General features: G+C 44.3%; 1 protein-coding gene across 4 annotated transcripts; it reads left to right on the top strand.

Annotated features, from left to right (window-relative positions):
• The first annotated feature begins 583 nt into the window (after positions 1-583).
• NAB1 (NGFI-A binding protein 1) lies at positions 584-26,893 on the top strand. Of its 4 annotated transcripts, XM_056349320.1 has the most exons (9): positions 746-883; positions 5,692-5,856; positions 6,108-6,941; positions 12,682-12,815; positions 13,797-13,848; positions 19,543-19,653; positions 21,986-22,127; positions 23,322-23,471; positions 24,603-26,893. In XM_056349320.1, exons 3-9 carry the CDS (start codon positions 6,123-6,125, stop codon positions 24,689-24,691), a joined length of 1,497 nt encoding a protein of 498 aa, XP_056205295.1. In that variant the 5' UTR covers positions 746-883; positions 5,692-5,856; positions 6,108-6,122; the 3' UTR covers positions 24,692-26,893. The 4 variants fall into 4 exon arrangements, with proteins under 4 accessions (XP_056205294.1, XP_056205293.1, XP_056205295.1 ...); XM_056349319.1 differs by lacking the exon at positions 5,692-5,856 and having other exon boundaries at positions 584-883; positions 23,322-23,447; XM_056349318.1 differs by lacking the exon at positions 5,692-5,856 and having other exon boundaries at positions 585-883.
• The last annotated feature ends 751 nt before the right edge of the window (positions 26,894-27,644 follow it).

Here is a 27,644-nt window from a genome sequence, read left to right as displayed (position 1 = left end):
GCCGCCTCTGCCTGCGCCGCGGCCCCGCTTACACCCCGCTACCACCTCCGGTACCCCCCGCTGTGGCCGGCCGCCCCGCAGCTCTGAGGGGCTGCAGCCCGGCCCCCCCCGCGGTCCCGGCCCGGCCCGGCGGGCGGCAGCTCCCGCCCCGGCCCCGGCCGGTTTGAGACCGCGTGTCCCTGGGGGTCCGGGCCGGGGCGGCCAGGCGGGGCCCCGGTGCAGAGCGGGTCCCAGTGCATGTCCCGGCGCGGAGCGGCCGTGGGGGATGTTCCCGGGGCGGGGGGGATCCCGGTGCGTGTCCCGGTGCGTGGCGGCCGGGGGGGGGATCCCGGCGCAGGGCGGGTCCCGGTGCGTGTCCCGGGGCGGGGGGTGTCCCAGTGCGGGGCGGCCGGGGGGGGCGGGGCGCGCTGCCGTGCCTCCCCCGCGCGACGGCGCCCCCGCCAGTCGCTGCGTCACGCGGCGGCCGCGCGTGGGCGGGCGGCGGATCGCGCGCGGGATCTCCCCATGTGACCGCGCGGGAGGGGGCGGCGTGTGTGCGGGGCGGGGGCCGGCGGCGGGGCCGGGGCCCGGGGGGGCGGGGGCGCTGCAGGCCGCTCCCTCCCTGCCTCCCGCCCGCCCTCCCTCCCTGCCTCCCGCCCGCCGCTCGGCTCGCTCGGGCCTCCGCGCACGGCAGGCGAGCTGCGCGGGGCGGCGGGGCGGCGGCGGCAGCGAGGCGGCGGCGGGGACCGGCTCGCTCACCCGCCCCGTCGATGGGAAAGGAGGAGCCTGGGCCGGCGGCGCGCAGGCGGGGGGGGCGCTGGCAGCAACTTCGGCGGGGCTGAGTCGGCGGCCCCGGGACGGCGTCGAGGGGAGCCCCGCGCGGCCGGCGGCAGCCTGCTGCAGAGTACGTGCGGGACGGCCGGGGAGCGGGGGCAGCCCGGTCCCGCGGGGGCCGGCCGGAAGGAGCGGGCGGGTCCTGCGTGGGTGATTCCCGGAGAAATCCGGCGCGGGGCCGGGGGAGGGGGGAGTGGGCGGAAAGTGCAGCGACGTCCCCGCCGTGAGGGGAGGGGAGGCGAGGCGAGGCGGCGGGGCGGGCCGGGCGGGGGCGGCTCCCGGGCGGCGGGCCGCCGGCCCTGCGCGGGGGTACCGGGGCGGGGGGGGCAGCGGTGCTGTGGTACCGGCCGCCCCCCCCCCCCCTCCGGGCAGTGTGGTGCCGTGCGCCTCCGCGGCCTCTCCCCCCCCCCGCCGTCCCCCGCGCGGTGGTTCGCCCCGACCTCCCGCCCCGCGGCCGTTGGCGGGACGTGACGGCCCGGCCGGGCCCGGTGGCTCCGAGGCCGCCCCGCCTGGCCGCTGCCTCCCGGGGGGTGCCGGGCCCGGCCCGGGGGAGCTGCCGGCGGGCTGGGCGGCCAGCGGGGGTCGGGGCCGCAGCCCCCTCGCCCTGCCTGCTGCGCCCGTTCCCTCAGGGCGGCCCCCGGGGCGAACACCCCCCGGGCCGCGCTGGCCTGGGAACCGTGAGGTATCTTGGCTCCCTTTTTATCCTTACGCGGTTGTTTTTTGCACGTTTCAAGTTTCTTTATTAGTTGCGGCGAGATACGCATCTGTATTTGAATGTGAAACTCGCTTAATAGGTTGTATTTTGGCACATCTCGGAGCTAGACAAGACTATTTAATTTGCGAAGTCTCGCTTCTGCAGCTACATGTAATTTTCTTCTGCTAAAAGTCCTTTGGAAACGCTGCAAAAATGTAATGAATATGCAAAGCAGCTAGCTCTCGAATCCAAATCCGGTTTGTCTTCAGAGACTTTTCAAAACGCCCAAAGTGATCAAGATATATTATGAAATAATCACTTTTGCCTAAAATACAGGAATGTGATGTTTCACACTTTCTCCCTGTATTCCTAATTTAATTGGTGACAGCTCAAATATAATTCACCTGAAGTAATAATAATAATAAAAAAAAATTAAAAATTTCAAAAAGTCAGGGTTGCTCGGTGGCTTTTACTTCTAGTGCAGCCCTAAAAAGCAGGAAGACTGCTGGTGAGGGCCTTGCCCCGTGCTGGCATCCCGTGGCTCCCGAGTTTTTCTTCTCCCTGTGCTTCACCCACATCCACCACCTGCTTGCTGCAGCCGCGGATCTTCCTGCCACCCCTGGGAAATGTGCGGCTTTGAACCGGGAAGAAACGGGTTTTTTCCCGTGCCTAGACATCGAACTGGGCTGCTGCCACTGAACTGGGCTGCTGCCACCTCCAGCTGTCTTGATAGAGGGAGCCGGTTGCGGGAGTAGGTTGTGATTCCTGCACTGGTTGTTTACAAATATTTAGCAGTGCTCTGCGGTGCGTCCCTGTGGGGTTTGTTTTCCTTTTTTCCTAGGAGTTGTGTGTGTGGTCGGAGTTCAGGTGACATCCAGGGTTTGGAGAGGAGGGCATGGCGTGTGCGGTGATGGGCTGTGGATGGGAATGAGGTAACGTGGGAGATCAGGGTGTATGGTTAGGGGTTGCAAAGGCTGAGCTAAAACCTGACTTGTGATTTCCTGGTTCTTCCGTGGCTATAGCAGTACATGACCTTGCGTGTATTTTAAACAGCTTTGTCTGCTAGGGGGAATTTCCTAGCTTCTTTGTTCTCTGTGTGAAAAAAATGTAAAAGACGGCTGCTCTTCCCTGTGTGTTCCCATACTCCTTACCGGTATGGATGACAAGCAAAGAAGCAGCAGCAGCTCAGCTGCCATCCTGCGTTTATTTATTCCTACAGACCTCCCCGTGCCAGCTGTGCGTTCTCACCTTTTGCCGTAAAAGGGTTTGCAGTTGGCCGTACCGTAGAAGATCTGCCTGCTCGCTCCTAAGGCAGCAGATGGTTCTGGTTAGCTTCTTAGGTTTTGCCAGAGGACGTTACCAGGCTGTTACTCCTGAACCAGGTTCGTTTGGGATCGCAGATTAGAAAGCCTAAGGTTTACCGAGCAGGCTGTAGAAGAAGGGGAACACCCCGGGGTCTTACATGAGGCGCTCTTCCCAGCGGGAAGACATACACAGGTCTCCTGGTTGGGAGCTCAGCCCGTGTCTTCTCGTTGTGTAACTTCTTCTTGTGCTCACCCTTTGCCCCAAAAGCACGGCCCCTGCTGCTGCACTGAGAAGTGAGAGCAACAGTGGTGGGGGAAGGCAGTGCTTTAGGTCTCTTAGATGAAGCTTAAAGGTCACCCGAAAGTTGTGTGGCGCCGAGACTTGAGTGGGTGTGCTAAGGCTCAGCTCTAGCTGGATAGGTAGCAACGTCCCGTGTCCTTTGGGTTAACGGTCTCTTCTGATTCAGGCAGTGCTATGCTGCTTTCTCAGCAAACCTTATCTGTTGCTTGTCTTCTTCCCAAGCCTCACCTTACTCCTCCAGGTTGGCCAGCTTACCTGCTTTCCTGGTTTTGTAGGCTGCGAGCTGAGCCGAACCGTTGGAGCAGGCCGGTAATGTCCGGAAATGCAGCGAAGCAGCGTAGCTGGCAGGCTGGTGAGGCTGGCTTGGAAAGGGGAGGGAGCCTTCCCCTTGTAAAAGTTTCAGAAGTACTTGGGATACTGTTGAGGTGAGTGCAGAAGGAACTCACTTTAATGAGGAGAAGAGAGGTCTAAAAGAAAGAGTGTTTGCAAATGCCTTATCTGCAGAAACCAGTAGCAATCATAAATAGAAAATCTGTGTGGCCTTCTCAGGAGTTACTATACTACATTTGGAAAACGGAATCAGTCGTTAAAGTACAAAACAAAAGGGATTTCAGGCTTGCCTTAAATGCAAATCTCAATGCAGCCTGAACTGTGGACTCACTGCTGACGCCTCCGTAGTACATATTAATCCAGTTTTATCTGTCATGAGGAGATTTGTTGATTAGCAGCCTCTAGGTAAGGGTTGCTCGTGGACTGTTGCTGCTCTTCCAGCCTGTGGGCTGGAAAAATGAGCTCCGTGCCTTGCCCGGAGCTCTTGGGCTGCATGTAATTTCACTGCCGCCGTCTTCCCAGGATTCAATTTAGCTCTCTGCACAAAGTCCATTTATGTAGATTTATGTAGATTTTGCACCAAGACGAATGACTTTTCAGAACAAACGGGTATTCTTTCAACAGCCACATAAGTTAATTTGTGGTATTGATGGTGGAAAGTCAACATCATTTGAAATGGGAGGGTAGGAGCAGTTTACACCACTAAACCGTAAGCTGTTAGTTTTGTTTGTCTTGTCAGAGTTCGTATGGAATGGGAGGATTTTTCTAGAAATTCCGTGAAGTAATGACGATTTTAAAAATACTGCATTATATACTGTTTTAAGGTTTACCTTGAGTGATTTTCCTCATTTTCCTTGCTTCCTCTGCCATCTTTGAGTGTAGACAGTGCTTTAATTGTTTTTCTGTAATTAACTATTACTTTTGAAAGCTGAACTGTATTTCTAAAATATGTAGTTCTTAAATGTTTCCAGTTTCACCCAGAGTTCCAAAGTGTGCAGTTTATTAGCTCTTGAGCTCACCAGCAGCTCCTTCAGGTGGCTGCTGAGATCTAGACAGCAATTGCTGTCCGTTCTGTTTTACAAATAGCAGCGTACAAAGAATGATAAGTGCAGCTGGTGGCTTTGGTTTGGGTGGGGGTTTTTTTGTATTTTTTAGTTTTTCCAGGGCTCTGTCTCTCTTCCCGGAGACATTGTTTGCAGGTATCCTGTTGCTGCCACGTACATTTTTGTCAAGTTGCTGTTGGCCTCCGTGTTTTATTTTTGTCTAGGAGAGTTTAATCACAGTTTTGTAGCAAAAGCCTGATCTTTCAGCAGATGCCTCCTGAATAGAAACTGAGTTCTGTTTGTTACATCTGTACGTTTATTTTGAGTTGCTGAAGAAAAGACACGTAAAAAACCCCAATATGCAAAAGTGTGTATTGTAAAAATAATTTCCTGCATGGCAGGTTTGGGGATGGGGTTGCATGTTACTAGAACAGTTTTGCCCCCAGTGTGTGCAAATGGTTCTGTAAGTGCTGATTTTTAGGTTACTACTGTGTGTTTTTTGAAGTGCGGTGTGGTAGTAGAGTCTGAGTAATGTTAGTGGACCAGCTCCATGTTTTAGTTCTGTTACTTTCCCGACCAACTATAAATTACGTGCTTTTGACGTTATTGATTGATGGTTTAGCTTAATACAGTAATACTGGAAATTGTCCACTTGTAGTTGCAAAAGCCATCGTAGAGTGAAGAGGTGTGTGTGTGAGATCTTAGAATTCTCTGGAGAGTTTATTATTTGCAGGATAACTGTGGATAATGGGTTTTATGAAGTTGAAACTTGTGGAAGTGTTTTCTTCTGCAGCCGTAAGGGTAGAATACCGCTGCAGTTTGCCTGTTGGGAGCCCTTAGAGCTCAATTGCTGTGCTGTATTGCTGGATGGTATTTCATGTCATGTATATCAGTGACATGCAGGGCTGTTAGCAAATGGAATGGGTAGGTGAATTCAGAATAACATTTTTAAACTGCATGTGTTGGAACCTATCAGTATTTGTGCTTTGCCTGTGGATGTTGCTTCCATAATTAAGATCACTTGGTTCTGAAACACCCTTTTACTGATCCAGCCTCATTAATCCTCTGCGGTTCTACGAAGCACTCTCCTTCTTTGCTTTCCTTTTCCAGTCCTCCACCTTGCTATGGGGTTAAATGACTGGAGAATTAAGAAGAATCAAAACTGATGAGCTTTTTTTTTGGTTTTTTTTTTTTTTTCTTCTTCAGGGGATCAAGTATTCAGTGATTCTTCAGAGTGTTCTGTGATCTTGATCTGAAGATTATAAAAGAGTCAAGTAGAAGCAGTGAGCAATATTGAATGACATTCTTGGGAGCAAACATGAAGGGGGAACGCTGAAAACAAGCTGGCTTCGTGTTTGAATCATCTTTTTTGTAGGTGCTTTGCAACTATCTGCCGATTTGTTGGTTTTGTTTTTTTTTTCACAAATGTTTCCATTAAGTTAACTAGTCAAAAAAAAAAAAAAGAACTTTCACCCCTTTTTTCTTTTCCATGCATGCTCTTATAATGAGAGAAAGAAATCCTTCCTCTGAGTTGACAGCCTTACGGAAGGATGGGTGGTAGGGGGAATGCATCTGGACATTGGTGTGCCAGTGCTCATCTTCTCTCTTTTTACTGTTTGCAGGTTCTGTCATCCGTGATGGCGTCAGCTCTGCCCAGAACCCTTGGGGAACTGCAGCTGTATCGAATACTACAAAAAGCAAATCTCTTATTCTACTTTGATGCCTTCATTCAGCAGGGTGGTGATGATGTCCAGCAGCTCTGTGAAGCAGGTGAAGAGGAGTTTTTGGAGATAATGGCTCTCGTAGGCATGGCTAGCAAGCCACTTCATGTCCGAAGGCTGCAGAAGGCCTTGAGGGACTGGGTCACAAACCCTGGTCTTTTTAACCAGCCTCTCACCTCATTACCGGTCAGCAGCATTCCAATATATAAGCTGCCAGAAGGGTCTCCTGCATGGCTGGGGATATCCTGCAGCAGTTACGAAAGGAACAGCAGCACCAGAGAGCCTCACCTGAAGATTCCAAAATGTGCTGCCACAACGTGCGTGCAAAGCGTGGGCGCAAGCAAATCCGATGTGGTGGGGAACTTAGCGCTGCAGAGTGGCAGTGAACCGAGACTTTGGCAGGGGCACCACACCACAGAAAGCGAACATAGTCTTTCCCCAGCTGACCTTGGCTCTCCAGCTTCACCAAAGGAAAACAGTGAGACCCTGGATGCCGCCGCTGCTCTGTCAGTTGCTGAATGCGTAGAACGTATGGTTCCCTCCCTGCCCAAAAGTGACTCGAATGAAGTCAAGGAGTTACTGAAAACAAATAAGAAACTGGCAAAGATGATTGGTCACATCTTTGAGATGAGTGACGAGGACCCTCACAAAGAGGAGGAGATCAGGAAGTACAGTGCAATATATGGCAGGTTTGACTCGAAAAGAAAGGATGGCAAGCATCTCACCCTCCACGAGGTAAAAATACCTTGAGCGACTGTGGGCTTCCTCCCCTATTCCTATGCCTTTTATGAGACGCTTTTCACAGGGTGTGCTTTTTGTATGGGAGCTTCTCGCTGGGTGTCGAGAGTCGTGTCTTACAGGAGCCGTAGGCCGTCCTGCCCCGAGATAGAAATCTCTGGTGCAGTAGGAGTACCCTTTCTTGGGTGGGCGTGTGCATGCGTGCGCTGATGACTTCAGCTCGGTGTCATCAGACTGCTTGGTCACTGGTGCAGCCTGTCAAGACAGAGGGTTTAAACAGTTTGGTACCGAAATAGCAAACCACTATTGCACTGAGCGTGGCCCTTGGGATTCTAAGCATTTGGCATGTTTTTAAAGCAGTCCTGTCTTGATATTCCCTTGCAGCTTTGAGAGTAGACTGGTTGGTTGGAAGATCAGTAACTAAAATCGCTTGTGTCTGGTAACAGGATCGCCTTGCTTGGCTACTACCCTCTGCTGTCTTCCCTCACCTTGAGACCCTGCTCTGTAGCTTGTGCCCTTGAGGTAAAAAGGAATCTGCTGATGAGGTCCCTAAACCTTGGGAGGTGGGTGCGGGTGGGATTTCTGTGTGCTTGAATTGGGGTGACGCTTAGTTATACAGCCTGTGGGTTTTTTTGGGCGCAGTGGTCTTAAGCCAGTCAAGTGAAGTGCAGACTGTGTGAGGAGGAAGGGAAAGGACTGTCTCCAGTATTGATGGGTGGCTGTAATTTAAAGGTTTGTCCTTTAATACCTGTGGAGCATCTCTTCCCTCTTGTCCTTGAAAGTCCATGCAGGCCTCCTTCTCTTCTGGTGTTCTTGAAGCTCGCAGCGCGTATGTTGTAACACAATAGGTGTGTCTGTGTGGGGAATAGTTCCCCAGTGCCAAAGTACAGTACAAGAGGAGAACAAACATTAATTCAAAGCAGTGCCAAGACACTGTTGATATGAATGCTGCATCAGCATTTTCACAGTTAACAGTGATTGCAAAATTTCAGTTGGATTTAAAATTTGGCATGTAAGGCTTAGTTCCCAAAAGGAAAGGCAATGTTTATGTTACAGGAGTGCCAAAAAAACTGTACTGGCTTTAGCCTTTTTTCGCTTCAAGAAGAAGTTTTGTAGGTGTGTGATCCATAGCATAAGACTAGGTTCTCTTTATGCTTCAGAGGAGAAGGGCAGAAGGAAACAAGGCGTATTTCTTTACATTTTTGTTTATGTATTTACATTTATAAGGCAACTGCACATCACCAGCAGTGACTTCACAAGGGCTTTTACTGCAGACTGGGGAGACGCTTCCAAGGGAACTTGTCAGTAGTCAGCCTCACTTCTACCACACAGTTTTAGTTGTGCAGCTTTCACTTACATGCCTTGTGGCTTTATGTTGTACTCTTAGAATCTATGAATTCATCCAGTGTGCAGGAACAGATCTCGTCCGACACCCCTGACCATGCGGAAGTCTCTCCTTTAGCAGAACAAGTTGCATATGACACAGAGGCAGGATTTGAACGGATTAATTGTGTAGATGCCCTGTGTACATTGCTGCAGAGTCAGGATTCGGAGAAAGGGGGTTCTCCCCAGCTGAGGATGGAGGCAGTCAAGGTGCTTTCACAATCTCTTCCTGGGGTAGTGGCTGCAGAAAACACTCTGAAATCTGGGCGGACTTCTAGCAAGATCGTTTCCTGGCATCCAGCAGCGTAATGGGAGGTGGGCGCTGGGGGCAGCTTTTGTTGGGCATGTGGTTAGGCTCAGGAGCGGCTCTATGAAGCTGGAGGAGCGAATAGTGGGCTGGTAATTTGAAGGAGCAGGGTAGCAAAGAACGGGAAGAAAGGACGACTGCTCTGCTATGTTAATTTTTTTTCATGCTGCACTAAAGATCTTCACTACATCATTATAAAACCATGTTTAAAAATGGAATGAGAGCATGGTTTGGCTTTAGGAAATATTTCTATCGCTATTATGATTAAGGGCACGAGATCAAAGGAGGATGTGGTTGACTTATGCCTCACTTACGCATGTGGGGCCTCGCTGAACTTGATGGGAACTGCACACATGCAAGCAAGAAGAATTTGCTCATAATTGGTTTACTGTTTGCTTAAAGAGGCCAGATTTCAGAAAGTTTTGTCCTGAACAGTTTTCTCTCAGTTTCTATTTTAAAGCAGAGAATACACTAATAGTAGCAACGAGACTCCTTTTTTTGTTTTTTGTTGTTGGTTTTTTGGGTTGTTTTTTGGTTTAAAATCTGCTAAACCAGAGTTTGCCTGTTTTAAACTCAACTTCCATGGATTTTTGTTTTTGATGGCTTAAACAATTTGCTGCTCAGAAGGAAGGACCTTAAACAACCAGGGAGGTAAGTTTCTGCTTGTCCAGAGACTGTCTTTCTGCATGTGTTAATACATTCCAAGGCTGTCATTCTGCCTCACAGTTCAAGGTTTCTCCTTGCAGCTGGCAATGGACAGCTGAATAAACTTCACTATGAATTTAAAAAGCTTAAGTAGTGGTTAGCTTCTTAATGTAAAGATCAGAGTATCTCTGGCTCCTCAAGCAGAGTGGAGTTGCATGCAAATTAAAATCAGACTTGGTGGAATTACTAGTGGTGAATTAGCGAGAATTTCAGTTTGAGTGTGTTTCAGTATGAACACTGGAGTGTCTCAGAGGGCTTGAGCAGCCATTAGAGGCCAGTGAGAGCTGTAGACACTGAGCTGGTTTGGAAGTGGGTGCTTTTGGTAGGATTATCTGCATAAGGCACAGATCTAGCATAAGATCTGATGCAGAATCTTTCAGAGGTGTTCCAAAACTAATAAATACGCTGTCTTTAATCCATTTCATTGTCTCGGTATTACATAGCTTTTCAAGCACGGAGAGCACTTTATGTTTAAAGTTGGACTGGAGGAGGAATGAGTACAAGGCATGCCCTTGAACTTGGTGACCTGTGCGTGTTTGAGTCAGATTTGTAATTTGTGTGTTAGTATTTCACTGCTTGTCTAGGTGCCTATAAAACCGAAAAAAATCTTGTTTAATAGTGTGAGAAGTAGGAATAAGAAACGCAAGTAATAAATTTTGTCTAGCTCGATCTCTTTCTTTTCTTTCGCTGACTCACCGAAACAGTAGGGCTTGGTATTTAACTATGTGTTTTTTAGTGGAGGAATCTATGAACTCCATCAAATGTGAATATACCCATCCCTCTCCGTAGAGCCTGTATGGTTACGTGCTTCTCCATATCACTAAGGCTTCCAGCAAACAGAATCTTTATTTTTAGGCATGCAATGCTTTCTATATGCAGTATTATGCCTCCTGAAAAGGCAGGAAGCCATGATGCACTTCAATTCAGTAAGTCTGGATGTGACCTGAAAGAAGAAACCAGGAAAAACAAACAAATAAACATTTGGCTTTTCTCATACATTAGGATAAACAGCATTTGCCAACAACTACCCAAAGCATTTTCAGTCATTTCATCTCTTTGCAACCTTTTAGCACTTTGAGGGATAAAAACCATCTGAAATTATTTTGTAAGCATTAACCATATTATTCATCCTTGGGAAAGTAGTAGCTATCACTGCTACAGAAATCAATGTCTGCTTTGGCTGGTAATTTTTTTCATCAGTATTGTATGAATCTTTTAATTTTGTCTCCACCCCCCCCCACCCCCCACCCCCCTTTTTTTTTCTTAAAAGATAGACATTGTAGAACAACTGTTCCTCTCCAAGGGACAATAGTTTTATTATTTCAGTAGGTTGTATTGTAGGAACATAGTAATCTGGAGATATTTCACAGGTTAAACCTGAACTTCCCACCCTGGTACATCTGACCTCTGTATTGTTTTTCTCTCCCCAGTCTGTACAGAGACTAAAGGATCAGGCAACTTATCTAGTTTGCCTGTTAAAGACATGTTTGCACTCTGATTAGCATTCAGGTATCGCAGGAAATGCCCTACTCAGATCAGAGGCCTTTATGCTAAACACAGGAAAAAATGCTTCTGAAATTCTAGGAACAGCAGTTCTGTGTGAGGTTTTACTAGAAATATTGCATGGGTACAGGCCAGTGAGAGAGTCCCAGATCTGCTGATACATGTTTCTGTTTTTCCAACCTCCCTGGAGAGCAGGTGTCGCATTAGGCAAAGTATATTTTTTTCTAATTTGGATGACATCAAGCACTGTGGCAGAGGGCAGCATGGTTGCGTGTTGTTGGTGTCACATGGCAGCTTCCATCCTTCAGGGCTGGAGTGTGCAGTGTTTCGGGTGAGTTGCTGGCCGTGGTGATTTAAATCACAGCTAACGTTTTGCAGGGTCCGGTAGCGAGTTCCTTAGCCTTCTCCCAAGAGGCACTGTTTAACTGCGGACCTACTGGTCTGTCCTGAGCTTCACCTTCTTTTCTCTTCCATGAAAAGTGCTTCTTGTATGAGCCAGGGTTTTGGTGTCTGAGGTCCCACGTGTGCGGTCCGACCTGTCCTCTGCCCCGTAGCCCTGTGTGCTGAACTGCGGCTGTGCTTCGCACTACCAGCTGAAGGGCTGGGGGTGGCACATCTCAGTCTGTCATGAATATGCTGACTGCTGTGGACAACCTAGCTGCTTTGTAAATATTCACTAGCCTGAGACGGAGACAGAGCATGCTGTTGACAGTAGCAGCAAAGCAGCTGTGCTCATTTGCAGGAAGCCAAGCCCATTCAAAGCAGCTTAATTTCTAGAAATAAAGGGTAGAAGAGTTGTGGGCACTTCGGGAAAAACACCTGTAGTATTCTGTTGGCCTCCTGCTGTTACGCTTCATTACAAGTACTGGCTGTTCTTCAGCTGAGGAAGAAGTGAACATGTCTCTTGAGGCCCTGCTTACTGTGAAAGGAGCAGGGAATGAGGAATCTCCTCTCCAGCATCTCGGTTTCAGCGTCTTGCTGTATTAATAACTTTGGGGTTTGTTCATACGTGTTGACCATAGGCTTTTCAGACAGCAGTATTGTTAAGCTGGTATAATTCATGACAGTATCACCACTTCCTTTAGGCTTCTGAAGAGTGTTCTGAAACCATTTTGAGCCTTAACTTGAGGGTTGGTGGTTTTTTTTCTACCCCCCCCCCCCCCCCCCCCCCCGAAACTATTGCCAGCAGCAGCAGAGGCACTAGAAATGTGTCCTGGCAGGCTCAGGAAAACATCCTTGAAACAAGTTACATTTGATTCATGTCTGAAGATAGTCTTCACAAACACGAGGGTGAGAAATAGAGCTAAAAAAAGTTTAATCGTTTCTTAAACCATCACCTTCTACAGAATTTATGCTGTATTCACCAGGGAAAGCCATCTGTACCCACACTGTCAGGGTTTTTTTTTCTTTCTTTTTTTCTTTTTTTTTCCCCTCAAGTCCTGGGCATATTGCGTTTATAAAAATAGTATTCCCTGTAAACCAGGCTTTGGGAGCCAAACACCGTGAACGTTCAGAGCTACTGTTTTATACTGAGATTTAATTAATGCTGGGATGAGGCACAAGCAGTGCACATTGAGAGAGTTTTACAATAACGTTTTACTTTAAAGGACATTAAATGCACCAACTACATTTGTTGTCTTTTCTTTTCCCAGAGCTTTACCTGGCTTAGTAAGGGTATAAATAAATGGAACAAACCCTCCAGGGTTTAGTATACAACTATAGGTAATTTTTACATGCAATTGAAATTTTTTATTATTTCCGAAGAACCGGTACTTTTACAAGCACAATGGGTGAAAACATGCAAAATCATGAATCCCTGTTTCTGTGTTTGATTTCCAGCTAACAGTTAATGAAGCAGCCGCCCAGCTGTGTGTAAAAGATAACGCGTTGTTGACCAGGAGAGATGAACTCTTCGCACTAGCTCGGCAAATCTCTCGAGAAGTTACATACAAGTATACTTACAGGACTACCAAGTAAGGTTTTAATTAACTCAAAGGACCTTTAATTTCAGGGAGCTAATCAGTCTGATAGCACTTCTTCTGAAGCACTAGAGATACTTTCTTCTTGCTCTTTAGCTAGCAAAGTGCTCTTCAGAGGAGGGTAGGAAAATGCTATTTGAGTCGTGAAGCTTTTAAATTGCTAAGATGTAGCTGTCTTGAATTACCTTTTCATTTGCACTCTAGTTTTCCAGAAATTGTGGGGATAGTGCATGTTGAGAGGCATCTGGGAGTTTGGCATTTCCAAGTATTTGAGGCATTTGTACATTTCAATGTTAATGTAAATAGGCAGAGTAGCCAAAGCTGCTCAATGTATCAAAAATTTCTGTTCCATGTACAGATTTGGCTTATTAGTTTCCAGGGAATGAAAAAAGATAAGGTCATAGGGAGTGGCTTACAAACTTGCTTTAAAGGAACTGAACCTGAGTCCTAGTTTCAGTTACTGTTCTGTTAAGCGAACTGCTGTTATGAAATGGTAGCAAAGGCTTAACAGCTTTTAAATGCAATTAAACCTTTAGAATTAATAAATATTGTTGAAAATCCTGATACTTCATATTGTGTTTAAATGTTAACTCCCTCACCTGTAATGTGATATCCTTTCAAAATACATTTTCCTGTACTTCTAGGAGCTTTTTATGGTTTTCCTTTGCTCCCCTTTCTTCCACGGTGATAAGCAGTGTCAGAGGCATTTCTGTAATTCTCTGTGCTCAGGTAATTTTCCTTCCTATTTGGAAGAAGAGTCCATGAGTATCTTGACACTTTTGAAAACAACACAAGGCGCTTGTGTTTCCTATACTGGTGTGACATTGACTGCCAAGTGAATTGGAAGCTTTTTCTGTGCACCTCACTTGTTCTCACCTGATTATTTTTTTTCCCCCTTGACTCTTTTCATTATTATTTCTGATGGTCAGGGTTAACGTGCTGTTTACTGATAACGTACCGTGTCTTCTCTTCTAGATCTAAATGTGGAGAAAGGGATGAGCTGTCGCCAAAGAGAATCAAGTTAGAGGTACTGTATTTTGACCTATGCGTGCTAAAATTCACTTTGGGTTTGAAGGGATATGTCTTAAGGAAATTTGTCAGAAAAACATTTGACAGACAGTTGATGGGTGTGAGAGAGAGGGGGAGAACATCACCACTGTCTCTGCAAATATAAGTGCTTGATGGAGAAACCTGTAGGAGCAGGGGTAAAGAGTAGGATTTGCTTAATGGTAAAGTTACTCGCAGTGTTTTGCACTCTGAGTAGGAGGGGGAGGAATGGGACTGACTGGCTTCCTGTGGTGGAATAAGCCTGAGCACTGTAGGAAATGTCTTCCCAAGAGGCCTCCTGCTTTTAAGTCAGTGTGAGGTGGGGTCTGCTTAATTTGTTTGAGCCAGCTTTTGATCATGTCCAGAATCCAGAGTTCTGGATAAGGATTGATGGTGGAATACCAGCCATCTCTGACTACGGCATAAATTATAAAACTGGTTGTATTGAAAATTCAAAAGCTAGCTAAAGGCTATACATGCCAACACAAATAGTTGGGCCTGTAGATGTTAGTTTACAGTTTTTTGTAAATAACATTGTGTAAAAAGCACATCTATATGTGGCTAATGTATATACCTGCACAGGATATTGCTTAGGGAGATGCTGGGATTTTCTCGTTAGGTGTGCAGGAGCGACATACATGTAGTTTGCCATTTGCTTCAGTTACCACTGCCAGAAAGTAAATCTGTAGCCTTTTTAAAAGTCACTTCTAATTAAAAAAAGGGAGAGAGTAGGTATGTATACCTATGTACCTTATAAGAGTGGCAGATCTTCCCTTTTAATTTATTCTTTAAACAAATTACTGTTTGACTGCTACAGGGGTGTCTTAATTCATCTGTAGTGTTGTGTGTTTTGTTGGTTTTGGGGTTTTTTTTATTGCGTGGCCAACTCCAAAAGGTGTAGGTTAAATATGCATTAGGATGTAGGCTAGGCCGGAGCTAGATTTGTATGTGACACAGATATGTGATATATTCTTGAACTGTAAAGGAAAGCTGCAGCATATTCTGGAATGCATTTCTCATATGTAACTCATCCTGGGGTAAATGATGCACCAAATGTAAGGCTTTCATTTTTTTCAGTAGTGTGACACTTTGTTACCTGTACGAAGGTTTTTCCTGTTGAAGCAAACCCCGGTGAGAGCAGTCAGTTTTGAAAAGCCAATTATGAACAGGTCTAGAGGAGTTCATCTTTTTTATTTATTTATTAAGTTCTATCAGTCTGCATGCAGTTGTTGTTTGAGTTTATATAATACAAAATGCATAGCTTTGATAAGTCAGTAATGTCATTTACATGTGTTAGGATTTGATTTGCTTTGACCTATGCTTGTTTTCTGATCTGCAAAAAAGGGCGGGGAAAAGCTGCGTTAAACGATTTTATCCACTTTCACCATTATCTGCCTTGACCAGCACATGGCAGGGTGGTTGCTTGAGTCCCCCCTCTTTTGTCCAGTCTGGTCCTGATTTGTAAGAGTTAGCGGGCAGCTGCCGCTCCTCTGCTCAAAATAGTATTTCACTGATGATTAGATTTCCGCATTAGGAAGTTTTTCCTTCATTCAGTAATAAGTGATGATGAGCAAGTATCTAAAATGACACACTGCAAGGGAGGTGGTTTTTTCCACAGGATCTTCATTAAAAAAAAAAAAGTAAAATTAAAATCTTGAAGAATGTGGGCAGAAACTAGGTTTTTCGGGGAGCAGGAAACTTGGGCAGCCTTAGGGAATGTGCATTCTCCTTTTCTGCATGGTGAAATCGTAAGAGTCTCAAGGCCTGCTTTCTCTAGATGCTTCTTAGTTCAGTAATTCTGAGAAAATTTGTTTACTTGGTTTTCTTTTTATCTAAAATGGCCAGTCCAGTCGTATTTTAAAATGCTTGTGAAGATGTCATGTCCTAACTGTACAAATGACTTATTTCAGAAGTAGGGCTTTTTTTCAAAAACATGAAATTGAAACTAAATGAAATAATCTTTCATTTGATAGCATAGCATTATTAATTATGAAGCAACCAGTGTTGTTATCAGCATAAATGTCTTTTTCCTTACAAACGGAGCCTTCTAAGGAGTAAAGCATTACTTCAGTGCATTGTGATTCTGAGGTACACTGGAAATCACGGACTTTTCTTCAAAGACATTTTAAAAACATGCAGTATTCCATAGTAGATCACTTTTACATGTGGTGTTTCAGGTTCTTGGGGCTTGCGTTTTGAAAATACTAGGAAAAAGTCCTTTTTTTAGTAGTATCTTTGGGGATTTTGGGGGTGGGGTGTTTTGTTTGTTTTTAGAAAGCTGGAGGTAAAAATGGAAATGGTAGCAAATGCTGCAGATTTTTCCTTCTGCTCTGGATAAGAATTCCTTATCCTGTTTTTAAAGTTGTAATGCTTCGTTGTGGCTCTGTTAGCTCATGCTAATAACATGCAGAGGATCTGAAGCTGGGTGATCTATTTTTTTTTTGTTGTCATTCTAAGTAGCTCTGTCGTCTTTTTTTCTTTTTTTCTTTTTTCTGTGGTAAAGGTCATTTTGCCACTCTTGTTTTAAGGCTAAACTCTGTGTTTTGATTCACCATTCCTTTACCCATTAGTCATTAATGTCTCCGCACAGCGTGGTTTAAAATACTAGTGCTTGAATTTGGAAAGACTTCACACACTGTTTGCCTAGTGTAAAAGATTACTTTAAAAAAAAAAAAAAAAAAAAAAAAAGATGAGTTAATTTCCTGAAATATAAAAACACATGAAAAAAACCCAGGGAGACTCTGAAGGTCATCCTTGAGCAAAGCTAGCAGAGCTGTGTGTGCAAGCTGCAACATTGCCGGCTTGCAGCCACCATTGTAAATTTATCCTCTTCATGAATATGAAACTCACACAAGCATTACAAAGAAACAATATGCCATGAATTACATCAAATTACCTGTAAAAGCCTTTCTCTTCCCCTGCGAGCTCTCCCCCTCTTATTCGTTGAGTGGGTGGGTGAGCTGTGGGAGTGAAGTATAGAGAGGGGAAGGGGAAAAAATTCCAGGCAAATGACAGACTGGAGGTGTGGAGGGAGTGAAAAAGGGAATGGAATGAATTGGGGTTTGGAAGCAGATGAGGAAAAAGGGTTTGTAGCTCCTAAATCTGCTCTGGACAAAGAGCAGGACAGGCAAAAGGGGCTAGAAATGGCACATCCTCCTGCAGAGCAAGGATCTCTCCTGCGTAGGTGTTGGGGGGCAGGGGCACCCCTTGTTTTGCCATCTTCTGTGACTCAGTACCAGCACCACTCATAGCCGTGAGCTGTTGTGGCACCAGCTTAGAAAGCAGAACAAGTCACGGGTATATCATGCAGAAGTCACGGCAGGAGAGGCTGGTCGTCGCTGCTGCTGCTTTGCGTTGGGGTTGACGAGGTTCCCCTTCAGGCAGTGCGAACAGCCAAGAGAGCAGAGGAAGAAAGTTTAAAAATATTCTTGCTGTCTGTGGCATGAAGGAATTGTTCCACGTGTCAGTGTCTTCGTTGGGCTGAACAAGAGGGATGGGGAGGGCTTGCAAAAGCTTATTTCACAAAGCTCCATGGGAGTCAGGGGGCACGGGCAGGGAGACCTGAGCAGAGGCTGTGAGGACATGTCTTCCCTTGGTGCTGGCACGGATGGAGGGAGAGGAGAGAAAAGGCCCACCTGCACCATGGCTGTGAAGGTTGAAAAGAAAACCAGTTGAAGTGTGGGATTCGTCTTTTTCACAAAAACAGCAAAACCAGTAGAAGCTACTGTTTGCATAGAAAAAATGTCATTAGAGGGAGCGAAAAAGCACATGTGGGACTGAGAACATCTGCTGCACCAAGCAGCTTGAAAAACAACTGAGCAGCAGCATGGCAAAACAAAAATGCTGCACTGCATGCAGCAGGCCCTCCTGGCTGCAGAGGGAAGAGGAACCTCCAGGCAAAGGTGACGGTGAGGCAGAGTAGGTGGTCGTCTGGCCCAGCCAGCTCCCCTGGCAGCTCTTACCGATGGGGCGGCAGGGAGAAGAGCAGCCAGGGGTGGGGAAGGGCTCTGGGAAGTTGATCCAGTGCTGCGTTGTCATCTGAGAGTCAGCTGCGTGACTGACAGGTGACAGTCACGGCAGCCAGTGGCAGTGGGCAGCCAGCCCTGCTTTTAGGAAACAGCCTTTGGATTTGTGTTGGCAAGCGATCAAGATACATTATAAAGAGCAGCGTTACCTGTTTTGTTGCAAAAATAGGATCCTGAGTGATGGGGTTTTGTGTGTTCAGTTTCTCATCTTCCTACACATAATCATTCTCCTCTCCCAAACATATTCACGTCTAGCTATGAAGATGGTCAGTGCTCATGGAAATACACTGCAAAGCCTTTGTTTCTAGTGGATGAGGTTTTGTGGCAATTGGAAATTTTACATACCTATCACCTTTATATTTTTCCCTGAGGGAGTATGTTGGGTGGATAAAAGCAATATGCAGTGTTCAGACAGATATTTTATTTTTTATTTTTCTTTTCCTTTCCTGAGCATAAAGAATAGCTTTATTGGCGTTACGTTGCACTGAGGGTCTGGCTAGCCGACGTGGGTCTGACCACCACTCTGCAGGTCAGCGGGCAGCCTGCCAACAGCATGGACCTTGTAGTCCTTTTCCTGTGTTTTTTCTGAAAGGTCGCTTTTCTTCTTCTTGGACTGTAATCCATTTGTCCAGCTACTTAAAAAAAAAAAAAAAAAAAAAGAAGTTGATATTTACATGCACGTGCCTGTAGAATCCACAAGGAAAGTATACCTAATTTGGTGTATTTTTGTATACTTTTGGTATCTGGGTCTACAGATCCTCAGTGACAGATGCCACTGTTACCAGGCTTGGGTCTGTCCCAAGATCTCTAGCTTCTTCTCACATTTTAACAGTGTCACCTGTATTGTGCTTTGTAAACGTTACTGGATGTTCCTCTATTTTCCATGAGCTTTCCTTTTATAATGCCGAGCAGGATAAACTTCTTATCTTGAACCTTTGCTTCGTTGATTAATTTATTCTAATGGAGCCTGGCAGGCTTTCACAGCAACTTCATTTGCTTTATTGGTACATATGCAAGCTGCAAAAGAGATTTGCCTGTCATAAGCATTTAAGATTGAAAGAATTATTGAATAGTGATTTCCCATAGTATATAAAGTCTTTGCTACCCTACTTGTGAAGTGATGGCATTTCATTTTGTGACACTAGTATAGCTTCTGTGTGAAATATGTTGCATTTCGGGAGGCTTTGCTCAGTTTCTCAAGGTTAGTATATCCAACTTCTGCAGCTTATTCTCAAGTACATATAAACTTGATTTCATAAAAATCTCCAGAACTGCTGTATGTAATGAGTGACAGAAACCACAGGCCTAAATCTGCCTGGCAAGGCTGAATGTATAACGTCAGTGACAACAGTAGTCTGGATGCACCTGCAGCTGTGAGAGATGAGATGTGATTGCCTGTGTATGCCGTTTTAGACATACAGCAGTTGTTGTAGAGTGGCTGTGTGTGTTTTATGCACAAACTTAAATGAAGCGGATAGCACGAACAGGTAAATCGCAGTCCAGGATTTTCACAGAATTTCAGGAATGTGTTATTCTGTTGTTTTTGGTGGTGGGTTGTTTTTTTTTTTTTCTTTTGAGTATACCGGGAGGGTGAAGAAAAAACAGTAACATGTCCCTCTTGGTGTTTGCTTTCTTCTTATGCGCAATAGGATGGTTATCCTGATTTCCAGGACACGGTCCAGGCACTCTATCAGCAAGACAAAATGCCACTTGCTTTAGCTAAAGGAAAGAGTGAAGACTCAACAGCTCTTAATTCCCAGGTAAACCTAGTACTGTGAATAATACAGGCCGTATCTTTGTACATTGATGCCAGTGTATTGTTTTGATGACTACAGTAATTGCCGTAAATTTTCAAAGGCTACCCAGCTTAGCTGTGATTGCCTCACTCTTAATTTGGGTTTACCTTCTGAAACTGTTCTGACACAGTGCTACAGCTTTACCCTTGTTAGTTCCAAGGAGTTAAGATCTAGTGTAGTATGCTTGAAACACACAGTTGCCTGTTGGGAGCAAGTAGGGTACTATTGGTACAGTATGTGCTGTGTTGCTTGCGTTATTAGCTATAAATGGAAAGTTCAAATTGCTGAGTCTAGAGAAATAGAGTAGGAGATCTTGGAGTCTTCAGTTCTGACGTTTCTTAGAAGAAGAAAGGCCAATATTTTTAGGAAACATTGAACCTCTGGACCTAATAGGATAGATGGCCTTTCTAAATAACATCTAGCCTGGTGGAAGTGCAGTGTGTTCGAGTATATCCAGGAAGCTTTTTATAAATGAAGACAGGTTTCCAATTCTTTCTTTGTCTTTTCTGTAGTGTATCCCAGCCTTGAGGCAAAATACGCATCTCCTACTGCCAGTTGTTGCCAAGGAGGGATTTCATGCTAAGTTGCAGCAAATTTATTTTGTATAGCCAATTTGGGCAAATGTAATCACCGAATTTTCACGTAAGAGATTACATTTAGGAGTTACACTCCTGTTTTCTGAGACTGGATGTGTTACCCTGTCTTTTACCTTCTTCTATTGCAAAGTAGTGTACAGTCGTACAAATCTGTTCATTGTGATATGTCAAAAAGCAATTATGCTACATGTTCTGATGTTGCACAATAACTACATGAACTAGATTTTTGCAAGCTTATTTTCATCTTGTATACGCTTTAAGGTTTTCATTGGTCACTGCTAGTGACCCACCAACAGTGGGCTAGAGATTTAGTTTAGGCTTAAATGTGTCTGTGGCTCTGCAGGGTTTTTCTATGGTTATCAGAAACATTGCAGTTCAAAATTCTGGTTTTATCCTAATTAACAAAGATGACATGAGTGTGAACTCTTTGATTCTTTTTAAAAATTACTCTACAGTTCAAAAGTTGTAACAGGAGTGACAGAATAGCAAAGTTAAAGCCCACCTGAAAGTAGAGGCTTGGAAAATAGTTTTTTTTTACCTGACTCACAAGACCAAGGTTGAGCTGTCAGTGTTCTTCTGCAGAACCTGAGGAGCTCTAAGCCAGAGTAAAGTAAGTATCAGCCGTGTCAGTACCCTGCTTCTCAGGGTCATCGCTGTGCTGGAGAAGCTCAGATTTTGCCGGTCTGTTACGCTGTCATTGTATTTGTAAATCGTTGAACTATGCTGAGTAAGCAGGCTTTCGTGGGAAGTCAGGACTTTCATCACCTCCCAAGAAAAGTTGAAGTGCTCTGCAATTAATAGCCCTCTGTGCTCACTGAAACAATTACAGCATTACCTGAAAGAAATGAATTTTTTCCTGTCAATCGTAGATGTTAAGTTTGTACGCTTTCTGTTCTTCTCTTCATTGTGGCTCTTCTAAATCAACTTTCTTGACTTGTGATTTTCTTTTTCTTTTTGCAAGATGCTTATTTACATTCTTAAGAACAAGATTATAGTGAAAGTTAGAATTCTCTTGGCATTAAAGTCAATGACAAACATTCAGACGCCATTTCCTCCCACGTTGCACTGCATTGTTTAGTTTCACTCTCTAGAGGTGTATAGGTCTTGTTCTTCTTCTAGACAGACATTTCACACCTTTTTCCCCCACAAACATACTGTCGTCCTACACTTTCAGAATGGCAGATTTTTAAGCTTGTGTAGTGCTGTTTCCTAAAATAAAGATTCCAAGATGTCTGTTAAAATCTTGGCATAAGTTTTTAGCAGATGTTGCCATTGCTCTTGGAATACTTTGTGAAGACATGTATTTGAACAGAGATAACTGGATAATTAAGACATCATTTTCTGCTTTCCTTGAGATTCTTTTCACGTAACCTGCAGTCCTAAAGTGCAGAAAGCGATTTTTATGTGTTTTTGAAGAACAGAATTTTAACGTTACGTTTCCGTGTGGATGAACTGCAACAGCTTGCATTTTAAGTATTCTTGAGTGACTCACATGTACAGTATGAAAATCTTTATGGGTGCAAAAATATTTTGTTTGCTTGATAGTTTTGAAGAAACCGTAAAGCACACATCTGTACATATGAGTCAACAAAACCCTCTATCTAGGCTGTTAGTCTTATCTGATACCGTTTTTTTTCCCTCGTGTTTTGACTCACTATATGTATGTATATGTAGAGAAATTTTTTTTGCTTTATTTGCAGTCAGAAAAGGTGATGGCAAAACAGATGGAGTTTCTTTGCAACCAGGCGGCATTAGAGAGACGTCTTTCCACAGGGTGTTACAGACAAAACTCCGAAGAGCACAGCCCCAATGGCATGTCATTAGATAATGCTGATGGACAAGGTATGGTACCTTCCAGGCACGGCGTTGCTGCTAGCAAATACATTTGATGTTATGCAACCTGTGTCAGTGGTATTATTTATCTAGTATAGAACGCTGAGGGCTGAGCGGACAAGACAAGATCTCTGCCCTGAAGTGCTTGCAGTCAAAATAATGCAATCAGATGTACAGTCAGATTCTGCTCTGTTACACTAATCTGGCTGGGCAAACTGCTTTCCCGATGGGTAACGTGGGAAGGGAAGAAGAGGGCAGAACCTGGGTCTAGCTTTGTCCCGAGTTGTGAAAATAGAGCAGAATGTTGCATTTCATTTGTGTTTCTGCTCTGCGGAAATGAAAGTAAAGCAAATAATGTAGTTGCTACCCCTTTCTGTTTACCTGTTTGTGCAGTCTAGGAAGAAAACCTGAGGAGCTGGCTATGCAAATTACTTAGAACTAAGCAGATTCTAATTATGTTCTTAGTAGCTTGTTATTCTTCAAAAAGCTTACAGTTTTGCGGTTATCTCTGATTTACCAACTGGCTATTCCTTAGCTTGAGTTAATTTTAAGAGTGTTTGTTTTGTTTGAACGCTTTCTGTTTGGATTTTATTTATTATTTTTTTACTGTTGTGAAATGAGGCAAAATGTTAAACACAAGACATATGACCAGAAGTTCTTGTGTCTGCTTTTTTAAGAGCTAGTTTGTTTAAGGGGAAGAGAAGCAGTAGAGGGGAGCGACTAAGAGAATAGATGTAAGTGTTAAAATGTAGGCTTTCGTTTGTGTGTGTTGGTCAAGCAACGGTGTATGCAAGTATACAGGAAGAATGATGTGTGTAGATCCAGCTCTCTGATAGTGCAGGCTCCTTTATGCCATTTCTCCATTGTGCAGGGGGAGTGGGAATTTTTAGGATCTCAAAGGGGTTGTGCAGGGGGAGTGGGAATTTTTAGGAACTCAAAGTGGGTTTTGAGCAGAATAAGAGTTCTATTTTCTAACTTTTTTTTTTTTTGTTATGGCTGAGTGTCCCTTTCTAGCTGTGCCTGTGGAATAGTCTGCCAAGTGGCATACTTACATAAGCCTTGTTTTGCTAGAAATCTTCCCTGAGCAGCTGGAATTCAGGGTGCACTTTTACTGATAGAACTAGTCTGTCCTTAAGTCTCTACCTGTTTTTTAATATTGCTTTGCTTTTAATGCATCAATGTTTCACTGTGAATGACTTCCAGGTGAAAGACCGCTGAATCTCCGAATGTCAAATCTGCCAAGTAGACAGTTGCAGCACATTTCACTCGATGGAGAGCAGCATGTTGGAAAACCCCTGTGCAGTGATTTGATCCGGCTTTATCCCGGTGGTGAGGCAAAGTCCCAGTCCTCGGGTTAGTGCTGTCCCTTGTAAATTACCCACCTTTTCTTACAAAACCGGTGATGAACTTACCGATAGGTGATGTGTCTGAATGAAGAAGGGAGTAGTGGCTCAGCCTGGCGTGCTTTGTGTGTAACGTTTTAATCAAGGCTTTTACAAAAGTTCAAGAGGAGTGTTACCTGCTAATCTAGAATGGGATCGAATATTATGTAGGAAGAGCTTAGAAGGATGCAGTAACTAGGTTCGGATGAGCAAGTTCAGGCACGTGCCTGGCCTCGGAGAGCTGTATTGGTCCAAACTACTGCTGTTAAATACTTTGGTTGCTGCCATTGTAATACGGTTTGATTATAGCACGGCTTCACTCTGTGTAAAGGAATTGGAATTTTTACAAAAAGATTTTTTTTATTCTGGTTTATAAGGACCTAGCACTGTTTCTGTACAGAGAACCAAGTCGTGCAGTAAGTCTTTTGAACTGGGTTTCCCATTCGCTGACTTTGCTCACTGGCAATCTTGTCGTTTACCTCTGGCATTGGGAGAAACTCGTTCTAAGTTGGCTAGAAGGCAGCAGGAACCCTGTGTGAAATCTGTATGGGTGGTTTCAGTTTAGTACTTGGTGCACTGAGATAAAGCCTCAGACTCGCTCGACTTTAGGAATAATAATAAAATCCCACCTGCATTTGGAAGACGCAGTGGGAAAGTCGTTATTTTAAAGGCAAGATGCAAAAGTAGTTGTTTTGAAAGCTGGGCAGAATCTTCCATCTTCCTCTTTGGTATATTGCTTGAGCTCACTCTTTTTGCAGTTTGTCCCAATCCCAGTGATAGTTCACTTGGTGAGGTTTCTAGTCGGGGATTTTTACCGCTTCCCTTCCAAAATGCAAGTGAAGAGTGCATCTCCCCTAAGCCCTGCTCGCCGAGAGAACTGAAGTAAATCTGTGTGATTTCTTGGTCATCACCACAGTGTAACTGAGGTGGTTCTAACCCAGGTGGGTTAAAGCCCAGTAGGAGGCAGCAGAATTTATTCCTTCAACTGTCAGTATCCATATGGTTCATGGACCTTTTCCTTGAATTAAGAATAGAATATATTTCTTTCCAAGCAGTCTTTTTAACATCTTTTTTTTCTTTCTTTCTTTCTTTCTTAATGCAGAAGGCCTTGGTATTTTAAAGGATTTTCCTCATTCGGCTTTTAACATCGAAAGAAAGGTCATAAAAACAGAACCTGAAGACACAAGATAGTCATTCTGCTCTGGAAAAATGGTGTCATAGTAAAGAATGAAACTTCACAAGAGAAAAAAAACAAAAAAACAAACAAACAACCAGCCTTAATAACCAGTGTTGCCTCATTCAAATAAGAGATTTCAATAGCCAAAGCCTAAGAACTGGTACAGTAATCTGTGGAAACAGGAAAGCAAGAGACACTGCAAACTAAAACAGTAATACAGGTGGATAAACATTCCTGTAAAAGTGGTTTTATAATGTGGGAAGATTCACAAATTAATATTGTGGGTCTTCATTATTTAAGAATGTATTATGTATTTGTATAACTTATCAAAGTAAATCTAGATGTCGGGACGTGTATTGAGTCCAGTAGATGTGGCTACAGTTCATTTTACTTGAAATTTCAATGTCTTCTTTAAGTGTACCTAGCGTAGATATGGTTGTTAAACATTTGAATTAAAAATCATTGGAGAATTAGGAATGCGAACCTCGTGACACAATTAACAGCGAGTTTGCGACAATATTTGTAGAAAAAAGGAAAACACATAAAATATTTCATGGTTTAAAATGTTACGTGGATAATAGCATTTGATAGACCTAGACCCTGACTCTGTATTATAGCGGACATACTTGATACTTAACTATTGTTACATCACTTTCAATGGTTTCCGCAGCCTTTGTGTAACACACTTACAGCATAATACCTACCTACAGTTCGGAGTGTAGGAAATGCCAGTTAGAGTATGGAAGAGTCCATATGATTGGCTCCCATTTCGTTGGGGAAAAACTGGTTTGATATACCGTACAATTAGTAAAATCTCATTTGGTAGGAAACCCAAGAGACCAAGTAGCATGGACAGGGCTGCAAAAATTGTGATTCAGACCGTTACAACTCTTTTGGACTTCTCTGTGGACCTTTGAAAACTAAACCCAAACATGCATCCTAGGTGTGGTAAAGATGAAATACGCTGCAGGATTTATGCGTTGGTGTGAAAGGGTGCACCTGATACCCAGAAACTGTAAGATCTTTTGGAGGAGAGAGACAAGGAGTTACGTCTTCAGCGTGTGACTCCTTATTAAGTGCTGTCCAGCCCACATAATTCTATGAATATACCGTATACTGCATACAGTATGCCAATACGTTTCTTTATATATGTGATTAATTAACATCTGTATTCTTTATTTATTTGACAGTTTTTATTTTTTGTACATTTTCACTTTTGCAGATGTCATTTTATCTAAGGAGAAATACTCGGCATGTAACTTCGGAGTTTACTGTGGTGTGTTTGTGTGCATCTGTTTTTTCCTCTGCGCAACTCCCTCAATAAGAGTTGCTTTCCTGCAGTCAAAATAGTTACATGCCTCAGTTTCTGAATACAGTTTTTGCCTACAACGTGTTCTGGAGGGGAAAGGGAGGGCTGAAGAGAGTAAGTTACCGTGCCAGTGGGTAAACTTCCATATTCAGGTGTGCACTTCATGTCTGCAGTTTGCTCTGTGTCATAGATCTGTATTAACGATTCAGTCACAGTCTGTGTCGTACTGAAACGGTCAGCAAAATGTGAGCTGAAATGTCTACACTGCAGTCTCTTATCACTGTAAACATATCTAATTATTTTATCACTTTTGATTTGTGGAACAAAGCTTTATAGTAGAAACACCAGTAAACAACTTTTTATACTATTAAGATGTTTGGTTTTTTTTAAAAAGAAAAAGTGTTTCTTGAACTGTATGGTACTGTTTCACTTACTGAAGTATCTTACTTTAAGCAATGGAGTTTGCAGCTTTGCTCTTAGAAATAAGAGATTGAATGTGTAGTTATATTTCCTCTTTCCTGTTGTGTGAGCTAGTAATACGGATACGATACTTCTTGAGTTTGTAACGTTAGCCAGTGCCCTGGTTAGTATCTGAGCAGCTTTCACGAGACGTGTCTGGAACTTGTTAAAGGACAGCTTAAGGTTCGAACTGTACAGCTTGAGTGATAGAAGGTACCAAGCAACGAGACTAGAGATGCAGGAAACGTTCTGATTTTCAACATCTGGCATGATCAAAAATAGTGTGTGGATCACAGAAGAAGCTCTTAAGCTTGCTGGTCTCTTCGATTAAAGTGAGAGGAAGGAAAAAAGAACTTGCTAAGCAGCACGCTGTTTCAGTTGAGTCCAGAATTTATTTTGTAAACACTAATGTATTAAATTTGCTATAAATTAAAGTATATAACAGTTACATTTTTGAGTTGTAAATACAGTACTTCGTGTCACGACCAGTTGGTTATCTCTAGAATGATATTTCAGTTTATAGTCCAACAGGCCATTTCAGTCTCAATAAGCTGGAAGCAATTTTTTTTTTTACTCGTTTGCAGCTGTATGATTTTTTTTTTTTTTTTTTTTTTAAACCTGGGGAGGGTGGGGGGGTGGGCGGGAGGTGGGAGGCCTACATTCCGAGATTGCACATACCTTTGGTAACAGCAGATATTCAGGCTATGGGTCTTTCCACGACAAAGGTCTTGGTGGACTGCAACTTGGCAAGCCTCTGGTGTCACAGGTGACGGCGTGCCCCCACCTGCTCTCGAAGGGGCGCTAGATTCAGGGTACACTGGATCAAAGGCCAGCCCTGCAAATGATGCCTGTTTTTATTCACATGTTTATATTGTTGCTTACAAAATAAAATTTCACCGTGAGAACTCTTCAGTTTCCCCAGGGTTTTTCCTTATTTATTTATTTATTTATTTTAATTGCGCTTTCTAAAAGGAGATGTTAATTTTCTGGGGATAGGGGAGGAGGAAGTAGCTTGAACTGCAGCTCTCACCGGAGGAAACCTTTTCCTGCTGTTGTGGTTGAATCCTCATTTACAGGTGCCAACAGCCTGCAGGGTTTCACGCGCCGATGCAAAGAGGGAAGAGCTAAAACCCCGGAAGGGTCTGCAGCGTGGCGGTCCCTGCTGATGTCCTCTCCGCCTCCTGCTGTTGTGCGTGCTT

This window comes from Falco biarmicus, chromosome 8 (assembly GCF_023638135.1).
Source record: "Falco biarmicus isolate bFalBia1 chromosome 8, bFalBia1.pri, whole genome shotgun sequence".
NCBI classification, from domain to species: domain Eukaryota; kingdom Metazoa; phylum Chordata; class Aves; order Falconiformes; family Falconidae; genus Falco; species Falco biarmicus.
Note: the sequence above shows the minus strand (reverse complement) of the source record. Positions and strands in the feature narration are given on the sequence as shown.